The sequence below is a fragment of the Salmo trutta genome, chromosome 3, assembly GCF_901001165.1.
Source record: "Salmo trutta chromosome 3, fSalTru1.1, whole genome shotgun sequence".
NCBI lineage: Eukaryota > Metazoa > Chordata > Actinopteri > Salmoniformes > Salmonidae > Salmo > Salmo trutta.
This window is the reverse complement of record NC_042959.1, coordinates 67372338-67391232: the sequence shown is the minus strand read 5'-3', so window position 1 is coordinate 67391232 and position 18895 is coordinate 67372338. Positions and strand designations below refer to the sequence as shown.

The window sequence follows — 18895 nt, the reverse complement described above, 5'->3', positions numbered from 1 at the left end:
GTGTTCATAACACTGATTTGTATATTTATCTGTTAGCACTGTGTCTCTGATACTAATTGATGAGTAAATTTCCTTTGGGGTTTTTCCAGGAAATGTTATCTGGGGTTGAAATAGCATGTGTTTGGGTTAACATCCAGATAACCTTGTCAGTGTCCCATTGATTTGTCTGTTGGTTTCTGAGTGAAATAGTCAGTGAGATGTTAATATTGTTTTCTATTTGATCTGATATTGATATGGGCAGTGATTGGTTAGTTCATTTACCTTGTACCAGGAAGCTCCATTATATTGTACTAGTCTGCATCAGTGTGTGTGCTAAAAAAGGATACTAACATTGATGATCAAAGATGGTCAGACTAAAATCAACCTATTGAACAGCTATTGAGTGGTCTAGGCTCTAGAAGGAGCTATTGAGTGGTCTAGGCTCTAGAAGGAGCTATTGAGTGGTCTAGGCTCTAGAAGGAGCTATTGAGTGGTCTAGGCTCTAGAAGGAGCTATTGAGTGGTCTAGGCTCTAGAAGGATCTATTGAGTGGTCTAGGCTCTAGAATTATCCATTGTGTGGTCTAGGCTCTAGAAGGATCTATTGTGTGGTCTAGGCTCTAGAAGGATCTATTGTGTGGTCTAGGCTCTAGAAGGATCTATTGTGTTGTGTGGTCTAGGCTCTAGAAGGAGCTATTGAGTGGTCTAGGCTCTAGAAGGAGCTATTGAGTGGTCTAGGCTCTAGAAGGAGCTATTGAGTGGTCTAGGCTCTAGAAGGATCTATTGAGTGGTCTAGGCTCTAGAAGGAGCTATTGAGTGGTCTAGGCTCTAGAAGGATCTATTGAGTGGTCTAGGCTCTAGAAGGAGCTATTGAGTGGTCTAGGCTCTAGAAGGAGCTATTGAGTGGTCTAGGCTCTAGAAGGAGCTATTGAGTGGTCTAGGCTCTAGAAGGATCTATTGAGTGGTCTAGGCTCTAGAAGGAGCTATTGAGTGGTCTTTAAACTCCGTCTGTGTTGACTCTTATAAAATATTGTCATGTGGATATGATCTCAGGACCAATAGCCAGTAATATTAAAGCTTGAATCATCAGTCTAGCTGACTGGCTGTGTCTGTTATAGCTGAGGAGCATAGCTGACTGTATGGCAGCATGGCTGACAGTATAGCTGTATAGCTGACTGTATAACAGTATAGCTGACAGTATAGCTGTATAGCTCACTGTATAGCTGTATAGCTGACTGTATAGCTGTATAGCTGACTGTATAGCTGACTGTATAGCTGACTGTATAGCTGACTGTATAGCTGTATAGTTGACTGTATAGCTGACTGTATAGCTGACTGTATAGCTGACTGTATAGCTGACTGTATAGCTAGCTGTATAGCTGACTGTATAGCTAGCTGTATAGCTGACTGTATAGCTAGCTGTATAGCTGACTGTATAGCTAGCTGTATAGCTGACTGTATAGCTAGCTGTATAGCTGACTAGCAGTATAGCTGTATAGCTGACTAGCAGTATAGCTGTATAGCTGTATGGCAGCATGCCTGACAGACTGTATAGCTGTATAGCTGACAGTATAGCTGACTAGCAGTATAGCTGTATAGCTGTATGGCAGCATGCCTGACAGAATAGCTGTATAGCTGACTGTATAGCTGACAGTATAGCTGTATAGCTGACTGTATGGCAGCATGCCTGACAGTATAGCTGTATAGCTGACTGTTTAGCTGACAGTATAGCTGTATAGCTGACTGTATAGCTGTATAGCTGACTGTATGGCAGCATGCCTGACAGTATAGCTGTATAGCTGACTGTATAACAGTATGGCTGACTGTAGCTGACAGTATAGCTGTATAGCTGACTGTATAACAGTATGGCTGACTAGCTGACAGTATAGCTGTATAGCTGACTGTATAACTGTATGGCTGACTGTAGCTGACAGTATAGCTGTATAGCTGACTGTATAACAGTATGGCTGACTGTAGCTGACAGTATAGCTGTATAGCTGACTGTATAACAGTATGGCTGACTGTAGCTGACAGTATAGCTGTATAGCTGACTGTATAACAGTATGGCTGACTAGCTGACAGTATAGCTGACTGTATAACAGTATGGCTGACTGTAGCTGACAGTATAGCTGACAGTATAGCTGTATAGCTGACTGTATAACTGTATGGCTGACTGTAGCTGACAGTATAGCTGTATAGCTGACTGTATAGCTGACTGTATAACTGTATAGCTGACAGTATCGTTGTATAGCTGACTGTGTGGCGGACTGTATAGCAGTGTGGCGGACTGTATAGTGGTGTGGCTGACTGTATAGCGGTGTGGCGGACTGTATAGCGGTGTGGCGGACTGTATAGCGGTGTGGCGGACTGTATAGCGGTGTGGCGGACTGTATAGCGGTGTGGCGGACTGTATAGCGGTGTGGCGGACTGTGTTGCTGACTGTATAGCAGTATGGCTGACTGTATTGCTGACTGTATAGCGGTATAGCTGACTGTATAGCGGTATGGCTGACTGTATAGCGGTATGGCTGACTGTATAGCGGTATGGCTGACTGTATAGCGGTATGGCTGACTGTATTGCTGACTGTATAGCGGTATGGCTGACTGTATAGCGGTGTGGCTGACTGTATAGCGGTATGGCTGACGGTAATAGCGGTTGTGGCTGACTGTATAGCGGTTGGCTGACTGTATAGCGGTGGTGGCTGACTGTTATAGCGGTATGGCTGACTGTATAGCGGTGTGGCTGACTGTATAGCGGTGTGGCTGACTGTATAGCGGTGTGGCTGACTGTATAGCGGTGTGGCTGACTGTATAGCGGTGTGGCTGACTGTATAGCGGTGTGGCTGACTGTATAGCGGTATGGCTGACTGTATAGCGGTATGGCTGACTGTATAGCTGACAGTATAGCTGTATAGCTGACTGTATGGCAGCATGCCTGACAGTATAGCTGTATAGCTGACTGTATAGCTGTATAGCTGACTGTATGGCAGCATGCCTGACAGTATAGCTGACTGTATAACAGTATGGCTGACTGTAGCTGACAGTATAGCTGTATAGCTGACTGTATAACAGTATGGCTGACAGTATAGCTGTATAGCTGACTGTATAACTGTATGGCTGACTGTAGCTGACAGTATAGCTGTATAGCTGACTGTATAACAGTATGGCTGACTGTAGCTGACAGTATAGCTGTATAGCTGACTGTATAACAGTATGGCTGACTGTAGCTGACAGTATAGCTGTATAGCTGACTGTATAACAGTATGGCTGACTAGCTGACAGTATAGCTGTATAGCTGACTGTATAACAGTATGGCTGACTGTATAGCGGTGTGGCGGACTGTATAGCGGTGTGGCGGACTGTATTGCTGACTGTATAGCAGTATGGCTGACTGTATTGCAGTATAGCTGACTGTATAGTTGACTGTGTAGTATTATAGCTGACTGTATAGCCGTATAGCTGACTGTATTGCTGACTGTATAGCGGTATAGCTGACTGTATAGCGGTATGGCTGACTGTATAGCGGTATGGCTGACTGTATAGCGGTATGGCTGACTGTATAGCGGTATGGCTGACTGTATTGCTGACTGTATAGCGGTATGGCTGACTGTATAGTGGTGTGGCTGACTGTATAGCGGTATGGCTGACTGTATAGCGGTATGGCTGACTGTATAGCGGTGTGGCTGACTGTATAGCGGTATGGCTGACTGTATAGCGGTGTGGCTGACTGTATAGCGGTGTGGCTGACTGTATAGCGGTGTGGCTGACTGTATAGCGGTGTGGCTGACTGTATAGCGGTGTGGCTGACTGTATAGCGGTATGGCTGACTGTATAGCGGTACGGCTGACTGTATAGCGGTACGGCTGACTGTATAGCGGTACGGCTGACTGTATAGCGGTACGGCTGACTGTATAGCGGTATGGCTGACTGTATAGCTGACAGTATAGCTGTATAGCTGACTGTATGGCAGCATGCCTGACAGTATAGCTGTATAGCTGACTGTTTAGCTGACAGTATAGCTGTATAGCTGACTGTATAGCTGTATAGCTGACTGTATGGCAGCATGCCTGACAGTATAGCTGACTGTATAACAGTATGGCTGACTGTAGCTGACAGTATAGCTGTATAGCTGACTGTATAACAGTATGGCTGACTAGCTGACAGTATAGCTGTATAGCTGACTGTATAACTGTATGGCTGACTGTAGCTGACAGTATAGCTGTATAGCTGACTGTATAACAGTATGGCTGACAGTATAGCTGTATAGCTGACTGTATAACAGTATGGCTGACTGTAGCTGACAGTATAGCTGTATAGCTGACTGTATAACAGTATGGCTGACTGTAGCTGACAGTATAGCTGTATAGCTGACTGTATAACAGTATGGCTGACTAGCTGACAGTATAGCTGTATAGCTGACTGTATAACAGTATGGCTGACTGTATAGCGGTGTGGCGGACTGTATAGCGGTGTGGCGGACTGTATTGCTGACTGTATAGCAGTATGGCTGACTGTATTGCTGACTGTATAGCGGTATAGCTGACTGTATAGCGGTATGGCTGACTGTATAGCGGTATGGCTGACTGTATAGCGGTATGGCTGACTGTATTGCTGACTTTATAGCGGTGTGGCTGACTGTATAGCGGTATGGCTGACTGTATAGCGGTATGGCTGACTGTATAGCGGTGTGGCTGACTGTATAGCGGTGTGGCTGACTGTATAGCGGTATGGCTGACTGTATAGCGGTGTGGCTGACTGTATAGGTGTGGCTGACTGTATAGGTGTGGCTGACTGTATAGCGGTATTGCTGACTGTATAGCGGTATGGCTGACTGTATAGCGTTATGGCTGACTGTATAGCGGTATGGCTGACTGTATAGCGGTATGGCTGACTGTATAGCGGTATGGCTGACTGTATTGCTGACTGTATAGCGGTATGGCTGACTGTATAGCGGTGTGGCTGACTGTATAGCGGTATGGCTGACTGTATAGCGGTGTGGCTGACTGTATAGCGGTGTGGCTGACTGTATAGCGGTATGGCTGACTGTATAGCGGTATGGCTGACTGTATTGCTGACTTTATAGCGGTATGGCTGACTGTATAGCGGTGTGGCTGACTGTATAGCGGTATGGCTGACTGTATAGCGGTATGGCTGACTGTATAGCGGTGTGGCTGACTGTATAGCGGTGTGGCTGACTGTATAGCGGTATGGCTGACTGTATAGCGGTGTGGCTGACTGTATAGGTGTGGCTGACTGTATAGGTGTGGCTGACTGTATAGCGGTATTGCTGACTGTATAGCGGTATGGCTGACTGTATAGCGGTATGGCTGACTGTATAGCGGTATGGCTGACTGTATAGCGGTATGGCTGACTGTATTGCTGACTGTATAGCGGTATGGCTGACTGTATAGCGGTGTGGCTGACTGTATAGCGGTATGGCTGACTGTATAGCGGTGTGGCTGACTGTATAGCGGTGTGGCTGACTGTATAGCGGTATGGCTGACTGTATAGCGGTGTGGCTGACTGTATAGGTGTGGCTGACTGTATAGGTGTGGCTGACTGTATAGCGGTATTGCTGACTGTATAGCGGTATGGCTGACTGTATAGCGGTATGGCTGACTGTATAGCGGTATGGCTGACTGTATAGCGGTATGGCTGACTGTATAGCGGTATGGCTGACTGTATTGCTGACTGTATAGCGGTATGGCTGACTGTATAGCGGTATGGCTGACTGTATAGCGGTGTGGCTGACTGTATAGCGGTATGGCTGACTGTATAGCGGTGTGGCTGACTGTATAGCGGTGTGGCTGACTGTATAGCGGTGTGGCTGACTGTATAGCGGTGTGGCTGACTGTATAGCGGTGTGGCTGACTGTATAGCGGTGTGGCTGACTGTATAGCGGTGTGGCTGACTGTATAGCGGTACGGCTGACTGTATAGCGGTACGGCTGACTGTATAGCGGTACGGCTGACTGTATAGCGGTACGGCTGACTGTATAGCGGTATGGCTGACTGTATAGCTGACAGTATAGCTGTATAGCTGACTGTATGGCAGCATGCCTGACAGTATAGCTGTATAGCTGACTGTTTAGCTGACAGTATAGCTGTATAGCTGACTGTATAGCTGTATAGCTGACATTATGGCAGCATGCCTGACAGTATAGCTGACTGTATAACAGTATGGCTGACTGTAGCTGACAGTATAGCTGTATAGCTGACTGTATAACAGTATGGCTGACAGTATAGCTGTATAGCTGACTGTATAACAGTATGGCTGACTGTAGCTGACAGTATAGCTGTATAGCTGACTGTATAACAGTATGGCTGACTGTAGCTGACAGTATAGCTGTATAGCTGACTGTATAACAGTATGGCTGACTAGCTGACAGTATAGCTGTATAGCTGACTGTATAACAGTATGGCTGACTGTATAGCGGTGTGGCGGACTGTATAGCGGTGTGGCGGACTGTATTGCTGACTGTATAGCAGTATGGCTGACTGTATTGCTGACTGTATAGCGGTATAGCTGACTGTATAGCGGTATGGCTGACTGTATAGCGGTATGGCTGACTGTATAGCGGTATGGCTGACTGTATTGCTGACTTTATAGCGGTATGGCTGACTGTATAGCGGTGTGGCTGACTGTATAGCGGTATGGCTGACTGTATAGCGGTATGGCTGACTGTATAGCGGTGTGGCTGACTGTATAGCGGTGTGGCTGACTGTATAGCGGTATGGCTGACTGTATAGCGGTGTGGCTGACTGTATAGGTGTGGCTGACTGTATAGGTGTGGCTGACTGTATAGCGGTATGGCTGACTGTATAGCGGTATGGCTGACTGTATAGCGGTATGGCTGACTGTATAGCGGTATGGCTGACTGTATAGCGGTATGGCTGACTGTATAGCGGTATGGCTGACTGTATAGCGGTATGGCTGACAGTATAGCTGTATGGCTGACAGTATAGCTGTATAGCTGACTGTATGGCAGCATGCCTGACAGTATAGCTGTATAGCTGACTGTTTAGCTGACAGTATAGCTGTATAGCTGACTGTATGGCAGCATGCCTGACAGTATAGCTGTATAGCTGACTGTTTAGCTGACAGTATAGCTGTATAGCTGACTGTATGGCAGCATGCCTGACAGTATAGCTGTATAGCTGACTGTATAACAGTATGGCTGACTGTAGCTGACAGTATAGCTGTATAGCTGACAGTATAGCTGTATAGCTGACTGTATAACAGTATGGCTGACTGTAGCTGACAGTATAGCTGTATAGCTGACTGTATAACAGTATGGCTGACTGTAGCTGACAGTATAGCTGTATAGCTGACTGTATAACAGTATGGCTGACTGTAGCTGACAGTATAGCTGTATAGCTGACTGTATAACAGTATGGCTGACTGTAGCTGACAGTATAGCTGTATAGCTGACTGTATAACAGTATGGCTGACTAGCTGACTGTATAACAGTATGGCTGACTAGCTGACAGTATAGCTGTATAGCTGACTGTATAACAGTATGGCTGACTGTAGCTGACAGTATAGCTGTATAGCTGACAGTATAGCTGTATAGCTGACAGTATAGCTGTATGGCTGACTGTATAACTGTATGGCTGACTGTAGCTGACAGTATAGCTGTATAGCTGACTGTATAGCTGACTGTATAACTGTATAGCTGACAGTATCGTTGTATAGCTGACTGTGTGGCGGACTGTATAGCAGTGTGGCGGACTGTATAGCGGTGTGACGGACTGTATAGCGGTGTGGCGGACTGTATAGCGGTGTGGCGGACTGTATAGCGGTGTGGCGGACTGTATAGCGGTGTGGCTGACTGTATAGCGGTGTGGCGGACTGTATAGCGGTGTGGCGGACTGTATTGCTGACTGTATAGCAGTATGGCTGACTGTATTGCTGACTGTATAGCGGTATAGCTGACTGTATAGCGGTATGGCTGACTGTATAGCGGTATGGCTGACTGTATAGCGGTATGGCTGACTGTATTGCTGACTGTATAGCGGTATGGCTGACTGTATAGCGGTGTGGCTGACTGTATAGCGGTATGGCTGACTGTATAGCGGTGTGGCTGACTGTATAGCGGTATGGCTGACTGTATAGCGGTGTGGCTGACTGTATAGCGGTGTGGCTGGCTGTATAGCGGTGTGGCTGACTGTATAGCGGTGTGGCTGACTGTATAGCGGTATGGCTGACTGTATAGCAGTGTGGCTGACTGTATAGCGGTGTGGCTGACTGTATAGCGGTATGGCTGACTGTATAGCGGTATGGCTGACTGTATAGCGGTATGGCTGACTGTATAGCGGTATGGCTGACTGTATAGCGGTATGGTTGACTGTATGGCTGACTGTATAGCAGTATGGTTGACTTTATAGCAGTATATCTGACTGTATAGCTGATAGTATAGCAGTATGGCTGACGGTATAGCGGTATGGCTGACGGTATGGCTGACGGTATGGCTGACGGTATGGCTGACTGTATGGCTAGCGGTATGGCTGACTGTATGGCTAGCGGTATGGCTGACTGTATGGCTAGCGGTATGACTGACTGTATGGCTAGCGGTATGACTGACTGTATGGCTAGCGGTATGGCTGACTGTATGGCTAGCGGTATGGCTGACGGTGTGGCGGTATGGCTGACTGTATAGCAGAGTTGCTGACTGTATTGCAGTATAGCTGACTGTATAGTTGACTGTGTAGTAGTATAGCTGACTGTATAGCCGTATAGCTGACTGTGTAGTAGTATAGCTGACTGTATAGCCATATAGCTGACTGTATAGCCGTATAGCTGACTGTATAGCCGTATAGCTGACTGTGTAGTAGTATAGCTGACTATGTAGTAGTATAGCTGACTGTATAGCCGTATAGCTGACTGTGTAGTAGTATAGCTGATTGTGTAGCAGTATAGCTGACTGTGTAGTAGTATAGCTGACTGTATAGCCGTATAGCTGACTGTGTAGTAGTATAGCTGACTTTGTAGTAGTATAGCTGACTGTATAGCCGTATAGCTGACTGTGTAGTAGTATAGCTGACTGTGTAGTAGTATAGCTGACTGTATAGCTGATTGTGTAGCAGTATATCTGACTGTAGTAGTATAGCTGACTTTATAGCAATATAGCTGACTGTGTATCTGACTGTTGTGCAGTGTAGCTGACTGTTGTGCAGTGTAGCTGACTGTTGTGCAGTGTAGCTGACTGTTGTGCAGTGTAGCTGACTGTTGTGCAGTGTAGCTGACTGTTGTGCAGTGTAGCTGACTGTTGTGCAGTGTAGCTGACTGTTGTACAGTGTAGCTGACTGGTGTAGTAGTGTAGCTGACTGGTGTACAGTGTAGCTGACTGGTGTACAGTGTAGCTGACTGTTGTAGTAGTGTAGCTGACTGTTGTAGTAGTGTAGCTGACTGTGTAGTAGTGTAGCTGACTGTTGTAGTAGTGTAGCTGACTGTTGTACAGTGTAGCTGACTGTTGTGCAGTGTAGCTGACTGTTGTACAGTGTAGCTGACTGTTGTACAGTGTAGCTGACTGTGTAGTAGTGTAGCTGACTGTGTAGTAGTGTAGCTGACTGTATAGCTGACTTTACAGCAATATAGCTGACTGTATAGCTGACTGTATAGCAGTATATCTGCCTTTATAGCTGACTGTGTAGCAGTATGGCTGACTGTATAGCAGTATGTGTGTGTGACTGTCTGTGTGTGTCCCTCTCCATCTCCCTCTTTCAGTCTTATGTCGGGCCCTACTGCCTCCTGCGTCATGACCAGCAGCAGCAGCATCAGATCTACCCCCTGCTCAACCCCTTGCACCCCGCGCCGCCTCAGCCTGGCAGCCGAGTCCTTCACCAACCTGAGAGACTCCACCAAGACCATGAGCACTAGTGGAGGTCTGGTGCGGCTCCTCCAGGAGCGAGGCATCTCTGCAGCAGTCTACAACCCTCAGAGCTGGGACCGGGCAGACTGTAGCACCTCCATCCCCACTGGAGGGGTACCGTCGCTTCTACCGCCGCGGCCCCCCAACACCCTACCCTTCATGCCGCCCAACTCCCCAACCCACCGCTCCCTCTGCGCCAAACCCAGCAGCCCTGTGGGCCCCTTCGACCTCAGTCCCAGCGCCCCCCCCTATGACAACTTCCTGGCGTCGAAGCCGGCCAGCTCCATCCTGAAGGAGGTGAGGGCAGAGGCCCGGAGCAGTGAGTCAGCAGACAGCGAGTGTCAGACTGACGTCAGCGTCCACAATCTGAAGCTGGTGGACAAGCTGAAGCGCTTTAGCGTGGCTGGGGCCGGCCCCTCTTTATCAGGGGCCACGGGGCCCACCATGCTGGGGCCCCTCAGCGGCCTCCACCGCCCTTCCCACTTCTGCCCTTCTGTGGTGACCAGTCCCATAGGGGGCCTCAGCCCTGCTCTGAACGCAGGCATCCGCCGTAACCGCAGCTACCCGGCCATGGTAGGAGCCGGCATGGCTATGAAGGGCCCGGGGCCCCACAGCCCCACAGACATGCTCCTGGCTTCTTCCTCCAAGCTCCCCAGACAGACTAGTCTCAATGATGGGTGAATGAATGTTGACTTTTCTCTTCAGTCTGTCATCTGTCAGATGAGTTGGATGTATATACAGCTGCTGTATGGGGCCCCGGTCTGTGACAAATCAACTCTGTGCCTGAAAGAGATGCCCTTTCTTTTTACAGAACATTTTGTATCAATGCTAATTATTTTGTCTTTTCTCTATTCTGTCTCTCTGTCTCCTCTCCTGTCCTCTCTTTCTGTATTCTGTCTCTCTCTCCTCTCCTGTCCTCTCTTTCTCTGTCCTGCTTCTCTTTCTCTGTCCAGCTTTTCTCTCTCTGTCTCTCTCCTTACATCCCTCAGTAAATAGTACCATGATGTGTTACTGTTTTATTGTTGATTGGCCCTGCAGATCGGTAGGCTGAAGAACATGTACTGTAGCACCTGTTATCTGTTTAGGAAACGGAGCGCTTCCAAGCCCAGGTAAACTCATATTAAAGATCTATTTATTTTATTCCCAGGTCTAAACGTATATATGTAGAGATAAAACACTGTCTCTTCCTGTTAATTAGCCAATGAGTGGCAAGCAGTACCAGGGAACGCACCTTAAGTGGTATTTAGGGGTGTTCAGTGACATCCATGACAATATGCACAGAACTAAGACCTTTATTGAGGAAATGAAATGTTGGAGGTACAGTATTCATACTACTAGCTAGCACAATACTGGGCAACAACACATGTTATTCACCTCAGAGTTTATCCAAATAAAGAGTGGGAAGGAGCCACACTTGAAGCTAAGAGGGATGCATGGATGTTTGCCGTGAATGAATAGGCTATGGTTTGAACTTGGATACATTGTAACAGACCAACATGATTTATAGACATTTGTGTGCAGTGCGAGTATGTGAACTTGTGTGTGTATAAAGTTGTTGAAAGATTTACCTATAGGCCTAGATAGCCTAAGAAAGGCTTGAGTCATTTGGTTAAGGTGATAATCAGATATACAGGACATTTCAACCAGAGCCCACTAACTGCTGTCTCCCAATACAAAAGGTGTGTAGGAGAGTTCTCTGGGAGGGACGCCGTTGACTTTTAAGAGAGAAACATTATACAAGTTAGATTTTTCTTCTGACTTTCATCTTTCTGGTAACAAGCTTTGGTGACTGAACTGTTAGCTTTAAACTAAAGCCACTGTACTGTAAATGAAGATGTGGAACGGAGAGATGGAGGGAATACCTCCTAGTTCCTCATACTTGACATAGTTCCATTGTTGTTGGACTGGCTGATCTCTGGTTCCACCCTGGTATGAGCAGACAACTGCTTTGTGTTCTGAGGATATCCTCCTCGTAGGAGTTTTAACTGCAGAGAAGATGAGCTCTCATTACATCTTGGAGAGATGCACTACATGTGTTGAAATAAAGAAGAAACACCTATTATTTATCATTAACCTCTGACAGAAGTAGAGATTCATCCTTGCTGACATTGTGTGTAACTTGAATGTCCTTTGAATGTATTGTTTAACAGCAGAAAATGTTATGTCCATATGTCTGTTGATTTAAATGATGGTTTTACTGCATTTCAACTACAAAGGGAATTATTAGTATACTACTTGTACATTGTAAATGGTATGTATGCAATGAATTTAGCCATGTTAACTATTTTTTAATAAACTAGAAAATATATATATATAAGGGACAAAAATGTTGTTCAGGCAATGAAGTGGTCAGAACACTGGTATAAAAACAAAAAACAAGGGTTTTGTGTTCCGGAATTTCAAGAGCACCAATTTGCAAAAAAGGCTATTATCAATAAAACAATTGATATGACCTGCTTGCTTTCATGTCTTTTATTTATCCGTCTATGTATTGTTGGTTGGAGTTCACTAAAGACAAAATAATAACATAATGTTTGGAGCACTAATCATCAAAAGTCCTCACGATAATGAAGCGTTTTTGAAGAAATGTACTTGACAACTGTATGGTACATGGTGTTTCACCATACTGGTGGCCACACAGCTTTATGAGGACAATATGGACCGAGCTACAACATGTTCACATGGGAAAGATCTTGGCCTCAGTTTCATGCAATTAGATGACTATTTGAGAATGTCAGTGTTATTGGAACCAAGTGCATTGTGTTGATGGTCCATTACTACAGACAGCAGCAGAAATAAACCCACTTCTCATTCAGCTGGTAATGTTCCCCTAAGTGCTCTTTCAGTGCCCTTTTCTCCATGTTCAAGGAAGTCCTCTCTTTTGTTCGTAATTAGTGGGCACATATGGCATGATCACACATCCACTAAAACAACAATCCACTTGATATTCATAGATGGATAAAACGTAACAGGTAGCCTCGAGGTTAAGGCAGTGGGTCTGTAACTGAAAGATTGCTGGTTTGAATACCGGAGCCGACAAGGTGAAATAAATAATCTGTCACTGTGCCCTTGAGCAAGGCACTTAACCCTAATTGCTCCAGGGGCGCTGTACAATGGTGACCCTGGCCATGATCCCACTCCCTTCGGGTGTCTCAGGGGGAGTTGGAATATGCAACCCCCCCCAATTAATTATTTATGTCAATTTATTTTTGCATTATTATAAGGTCGTTCAATGAAATATGCTGGAGCTCTTGTTCTATTCAACATATTCACATTTTCTTTGTGATATTTTTGGTTTCTGACAAACCGATTGATGATCAAATTGACCTTTGACTTGCAGTATCATAGACTTCAAAAGAGAATGTTGATGCCCCCAAAAATATATTCAAGGAACTGAAATGATTCATCCTTTTGGGGATCTACAACAAGTTTTCCAAAATGTTTAGTGATCCTACATAATCCCCCCTACCTGCCATCTCTCGGTCTGTCAAATCACCGTCTCCCTGTGGGGCTCACCATCACCAGTCCCAACCTTCTAGCATCTCATTGAGCCTAATGTGGACCCAGCAGTCAGCCACTGTCTGTTGTAAATGGGCACCAATATGTGTAATTGCCCCAGCAGCAGCAGATGTTTCATGTTTTTCTGTATTTTATTGTCATGCTTTATTGTGCAACAGATCCCTCCCTACTCCCACCTCATCCTCCCCTTCTTCTCTCCCCTGCCTCCCCTTATCCTCCCTTTCTTCCCTCCTCCACCTCCCCTCATCCTCCTCTGCCTCCCCTCATCCTCCACTCCTCTGCCTCCCCTTCTTCCCTCCTCCACCTCCCCTCATCCTCCCCTCATCCTCCCCTTCTCCCTTCCTCTACCTCCCCTCATCCTCCCCTTCTCCCCTCTGCCCCCACATGCTCCCCTCCTCACCCTCCCCTTCTTCCCTCTTCTGCTTCCCCTCATCCTCCCCTCCTTCTCCTCCCCTCATCCTCCCCTCCTTCTCCTCCCCTCATCCTCCCCGCCTCCTGTCTCCCATCCCACATCGAACACCTGTCGCAAATAATTAAATCAGCTCATTGAGGGACACCTGTGCTAGCATTAGTGCAGCGCTAGCCAAGCTTTATGCTCACAACAGTGCAATCCAAGCCATGCCATTGTCTCTCCAATGCACCCAAGTGGTACTCCATCCAATATTTGTTAAGCTGCGTGCGTTGTCTAATGTAAAAACCCAAGCTGTATTTGTCTCCTCTGTGTTCCGGTTTTTCTATTTAGTGACTGAGATGTGATATTGCCTCTGTTATTGCTGCTACAATCACCCCCTAAGGCCATGTGTCTGAAAAAGTAGATTTGGAGGACGGCTCGTTAACAAAAACGCTCTTGCTCTTTAATTCAGTCTGAGTGATGTGCTGGGCTGCTGTAGGTACAGTGGGTCTATAAGATGACAAGTTGCTCAGGGAGGTATCACTTTCAGACCTAAATTCATTAAGTGCTGCTAATACACCCACTGTAGTCTCTCACTGTCTAACCTCCCTGTACCTTCTGCATTAAGAGGAGGATCTTGCTGTATGTTGCTGCATCTCTGTGGCTCAGTGATGACTAGAGCTGTAAACAATGTGTGGCAACTGTGGTCCAGCATAATAGGGGAGCAAATATGAGTCAGATGAGCTGTTGTGTAACATTATTTGTAAGTGACAAATAGAGCAAGCCATGAGCCCACTAAATGCACTAGGCTGCATAGCACTTAGGACTACAATGAACCCAAGGCCTTAGTGTTTGGAAACACTATGGAAAAGGATGTGTGTATATTATGCAGGCTTGGTTTATTCTACTACAAAATCTGTCTGATTAGATATCTCTGTGTTTTAAGGACATCGGACTGTGTGTAGGGTACATGTAAGAAAAGCATGAAACTTTTTGTTTTCTTCAAAAATCTGTATACGTACTGTATATATATTGCTTCATATCAGTTTTACAAACACATTTACATCAAATACATCATAAATATAGCTTTTGGGGACAATGATTTTTTTGTTTTCCGATTCTGATAATTGAGATGAATTTAGTGGTGGTCCGTCTGTTTCTATGAGGAGTACTCCTCGTACTCCTCTGCACTGCGGCGTCCGAAGTCCATCCAGCCCAGATAGTCTCTGTCCTTTATCTTGTGGCTGGGACCCGGACCGCTGGCTCTGCTGCTCAGGGACGAGCTCCTCTGGAATGATCCTGGAACCAGGGAATAGGAGGGGTTACATTTCTCCAGCACAATCCTTCAGCTGTTTACCAAAGAAATGGCGGTTGTGCGTTGTTTGAATCCCAGATTGCCCCTTTAAATACTACATTATATTGTAATGCATATGGATATAATATATATTTCTATGTCTGGAACGGAGACAGATGTCACATAACATCTAAACTGTAACGGGCACTGGAGTCGCCTGTTGGTATAACCTTATTCATTTGATTGTATCATTAGATGAAAGAACATAATATAATTATTCCTAGAAAGCATCCCGTCCTTATGACTGTTTGGGATCATGATAACACAACTCCTTGATATGTTGGATCATAACATGTTTCTTAACCATTTTTTGTTCCAGGGATCAAGGAAGACCTATTGGATTAAAACAAATGAACACTTGTTAATTGACTAAATCAGTGTTGGCTAGCTATCTGATGGAACCATTCAGCAACATCCGCTCAGCATCATCCCAGGGACTGGTGCCGGTCAGTCATTATCAATCCACTGGAGACACTGTCTGTTTCATTCTTTGGCGTGTACTTCTGTGTGTAAATGTTCTGGCACTCTTCAGAGAAGTTAAGGATATCTACAAACCGCACTAACCTACACAACTTTTGTGGAGTTCCTTTTAAAATGGCAAAATATAGCCATTTATTTGATTGTTTATAAAAGTCCAAAAGTCCAGTTTGAGCAGGGCCAGACAACAGCAGCATGACAAAGCCATGACTGGATGGGAACAACACCCAGAGAGATGAATAATGACAGACGAGGAAGCACGGAGAGAGAGGAAGGATGGAGGGAGGCTTTCTTTCTCTAACGATGTCATATTTCTTCATCTCTCTGTTACGTGATGAAAACCACTGGAGGGAAGGTCTCCTCTCAGTCTGGATAATTCCCACTATCAACTTTCTCCTCCCTGGCTGTCTCTCTCATACTGTGGGACTTCTCTTCCTTCTCAGAGGAAAAGTGCTTTAACTACAGAGATGGGAAAGCTATCAGAGTGGAGATGATGCCAATCCAAAACTCATACAAGGTCACTGCCCTGAGCCCCAAATGGTACCCTATTCCCTAATTAGTGCACTACTTTTGATCAGAGCGCTATGTGCCCTGGTCAAAGTAGTGCACTACATAGAGAATACAGTGACTTGATACATGAGAGGGATACTAGGATTGTGATAACATACAACCCTAGAATATGATCTTTATGAACAAACCTTTAACATTGTTCTATTTTACTTGAATAAACATTTAACAGATGTCATGGCTTACCTTTCCTGGATATCAATCTGGCCAGTAGTTCGCGCAGACTGGTGCGGGGGTCCTCTGCCTCGTCCTCTGCCGGTTTGGAGAAGGGGGTGAGCTGGCCACTGGAGGGCGCTGAGCGGGTGTGGCGTGTGTGTTGGGGAGACACAACACTGTCGAGCTGGGGGGGCTCAGGCTTGTCCTCATCCTGCGAGTGCGACGGGCGCCCCAAACTGCTGCCAGAGAACGCAGCCAGCAGTACACATACACAGATGCCTGCATTCATTGCTGACGGAGGGGGCACAGAGAGAGGGAGCGAGAGAGAGAAAGAGGGAGGGGGCACAGAGAGACAGATGGACAGAACATCAGAAAAGATTAGCATCAAAAGAGAACATGAATTAACATCTCTGCATAGATCTGTATTACATTTGAGTCTATTTAAAAAAATAAGTTTTACAAGGAATACCATGATATTTTTCTCATGACACAACTCTAACCTTTTTGTTGCATTACGCAGCACAGGGGTAGAAGGCAATTATCCAAAACAATACATTTGGTTAAAACAAAATAAAAGTGCCCTTTCCCACCCAATATGAATTGACCAATCATATAAGTTGTAGGGTAGTAATACTGATGGATGAGTCTTTTGTAATATAATCCTGGAGGAAAGGACCAACACCATTAGGCAGCTTCCAGTCAGGAGAATTGACTTTTCTACCATAAGACGCCTCAGAGGCAGAAAAAACGGACTCTTCTCTGTTTAAAGAGCCATTGAAAAGTACTCCCCAGGGTGAAGATGTCTGTGATTTCACACCACCATGCCACCAATGGACTAGTGAATAATTAATGTACATTCAACAAACAAGAACTGTCTGGGTTGTATAGAATGAAAACAAATCTAGAGGGACAGCAATCTGAAGGAAGGTATCTCCAGGCAGCGATAATACTGCAGATATTAAACAGGAGTCAGGACACACCATCATTCCTCAAACCAGGTACAGTCAATGAACGTCGATACATTCATTCAAGACAGACTTCATATGAAAAACACAATTACGTTCTCACATAATAGACTGGAACCAAGTCGGATTATTCCACTCATTGACCTGAACTTAAACCCTGTACTCCATTGTGCAAGGAATTAGTCCCATGCTCCAAGTGCTCATTAAGCTTCTTTACTGATAACCCCAGCGACCTCACAGCAGAAAAATTACACATAAATAGCCACACAAAGTTCAATTACCTTCAGTCAGTCCACACAGGCTGGGCTCAACAGTCTGATAACAGTAGAGGAGAGGAGGAGGAGTGTACAGTAGAGGGAGTACAGCTGGAACAGACAGCGGGAAACTTCTCCTGAAGGTGCAGGAGTGACCCTTATATACCCGGAGTGGGAGGGCCGGTCCCTTGGTCCCTGGAGCGGAGCTTTTGCATCCTGTCGTGTATTTGCGCATCACTGACGCAGTAACGGGATAGACGCACTCACCACCTCCTTCAGAGAGGGACAGGGCACCACCCTGGACCCACTACACTCCCCACGCTCCTCTCTCCTCTCCTCTGATGCTGACGCACTAGGGAACAAGAGGGGGAGGGGGTCAAAGATCATAACAACCACTCCCCACATCCCCCTTCCCCCAAAACAAGGAACCCATGGTCGTATTCATTAGGACACTTTTTTTATTATTGGGTGTGTTCAGGTATAATCACTCATAGTTTCAGTCCATTTTCTTCCGTTTGGTTCCTAATGAATATGACCCAGAAGTAAGCCCCTCTCCGAGACCCCAGTCAGCAGCCTCACCACAGCCCACCCCCCACCCCATCAGCCTCAGTCTCCAGACAGTGAGAGGCTAATCCTTCTCCCTCATAAGAGAGACTGCTGCCTGATTAATATGGGGATGCACATCTGGCTGTGTGCCTGGGAATGAAACACAAGGCACGATCTCTTAAAGGTCTTTTAAAGTTGTCTAACTGAAGGACATGGAGATTATGGTTTCTCAGGATTACGTTCATACCACAGGAGGTTGGTAGCACCTTAATTGGGGAGGAAGTGGTAATGGTTGGAGTGGAATAAGTGGAATGGTTTCAAATACATCAGACACATGATCTCCATGTGTTTAATGTCGCTCCGTGTTCCAGACATTATTATGAGCCATCCTCCCCTCAGCAGCCTCCTGTGATTCATACACTGTATCGTTAGAGAATTAAACAGTTCTACCCTCAGCAGCCTCCTGTGATTCATACACTGTATCATTAGAGAATTAAACAGTTCTCCCCTCAGCAGCCTCCTGTGATTCATACACTGTATTGTTAGAGAATTAAACAGTTCTCCCCTCAGCAGCCTCCTGTGATTCATACACTGTATCGTTAGAGAATTAAACAGTTCTCCCCTCAGCAGCCTCCTGTGATTCATACACTGTATCGTTAGAGAACTAAACAGTTCTCCCCTCAGTAGCCTCCTGTGATTCATACACTGTATCATTAGAGAATTAAACAGTTCTCCCCTCAGCAGCCTCCTGTGATTCATACACTGTATCATTAGAGAATTAAACAGTTCTCCCCTCAGCAGCCTCCTGTGATTCATACA

At 45.8% G+C, this 18895-nt stretch overlaps 2 protein-coding genes across 9 annotated transcripts in view; one reads left to right on the top strand and one right to left on the bottom strand.

Annotated features, from left to right (window-relative positions):
- The window catches only part of LOC115185056 (trafficking kinesin-binding protein 1), a 56263-nt gene extending 43964 nt beyond the window's left edge, over window positions 1–12299 (top strand). For 6 of the 8 annotated variants that reach the window (XM_029745686.1, XM_029745685.1, XM_029745687.1 and 3 more), the window contains one exon: window positions 9703–12299. In XM_029745686.1, the coding sequence (XP_029601546.1) occupies window positions 9703–10528 (826 nt within the window). In that variant the 3' untranslated portion in view covers window positions 10529–12299. The remainder of the gene's footprint in view (window positions 1–9702) is intronic. The other 2 variants (XM_029745691.1, XM_029745692.1) reach the window with 2 other exon arrangements.
- A 2448-nt stretch (window positions 12300–14747) lies between these two features.
- Window positions 14748–17681, bottom strand: LOC115185040 (cholecystokinin). Its single transcript, XM_029745684.1, has 3 exons — window positions 17558–17681; window positions 16342–16602; window positions 14748–15056 (listed from the first exon to the last, which is right to left on the bottom strand). The coding sequence occupies exons 2-3, from the start codon at window positions 16598–16600 to the stop codon at window positions 14917–14919; spliced, it is 399 nt and encodes a 132-aa protein (XP_029601544.1). The 5' UTR covers window positions 16601–16602; window positions 17558–17681; the 3' UTR covers window positions 14748–14916.
- Window positions 17682–18895: the final 1214 nt, after the last annotated feature.

Coding starts and splice junctions, on each gene's coding strand:
- LOC115185040 (XM_029745684.1), bottom strand. CDS start 16,600: ATGAATGCAGGCATCTGTGTATGTGTACTGCTGGCTGCGTTCTCTGGC. Junction 15,057..16,341: donor CAGATTGATATCCAGGAAAG/GTAAGCCATGAC, acceptor CCCTGGTTCCAG/GATCATTCCAGAGGAGCTCG.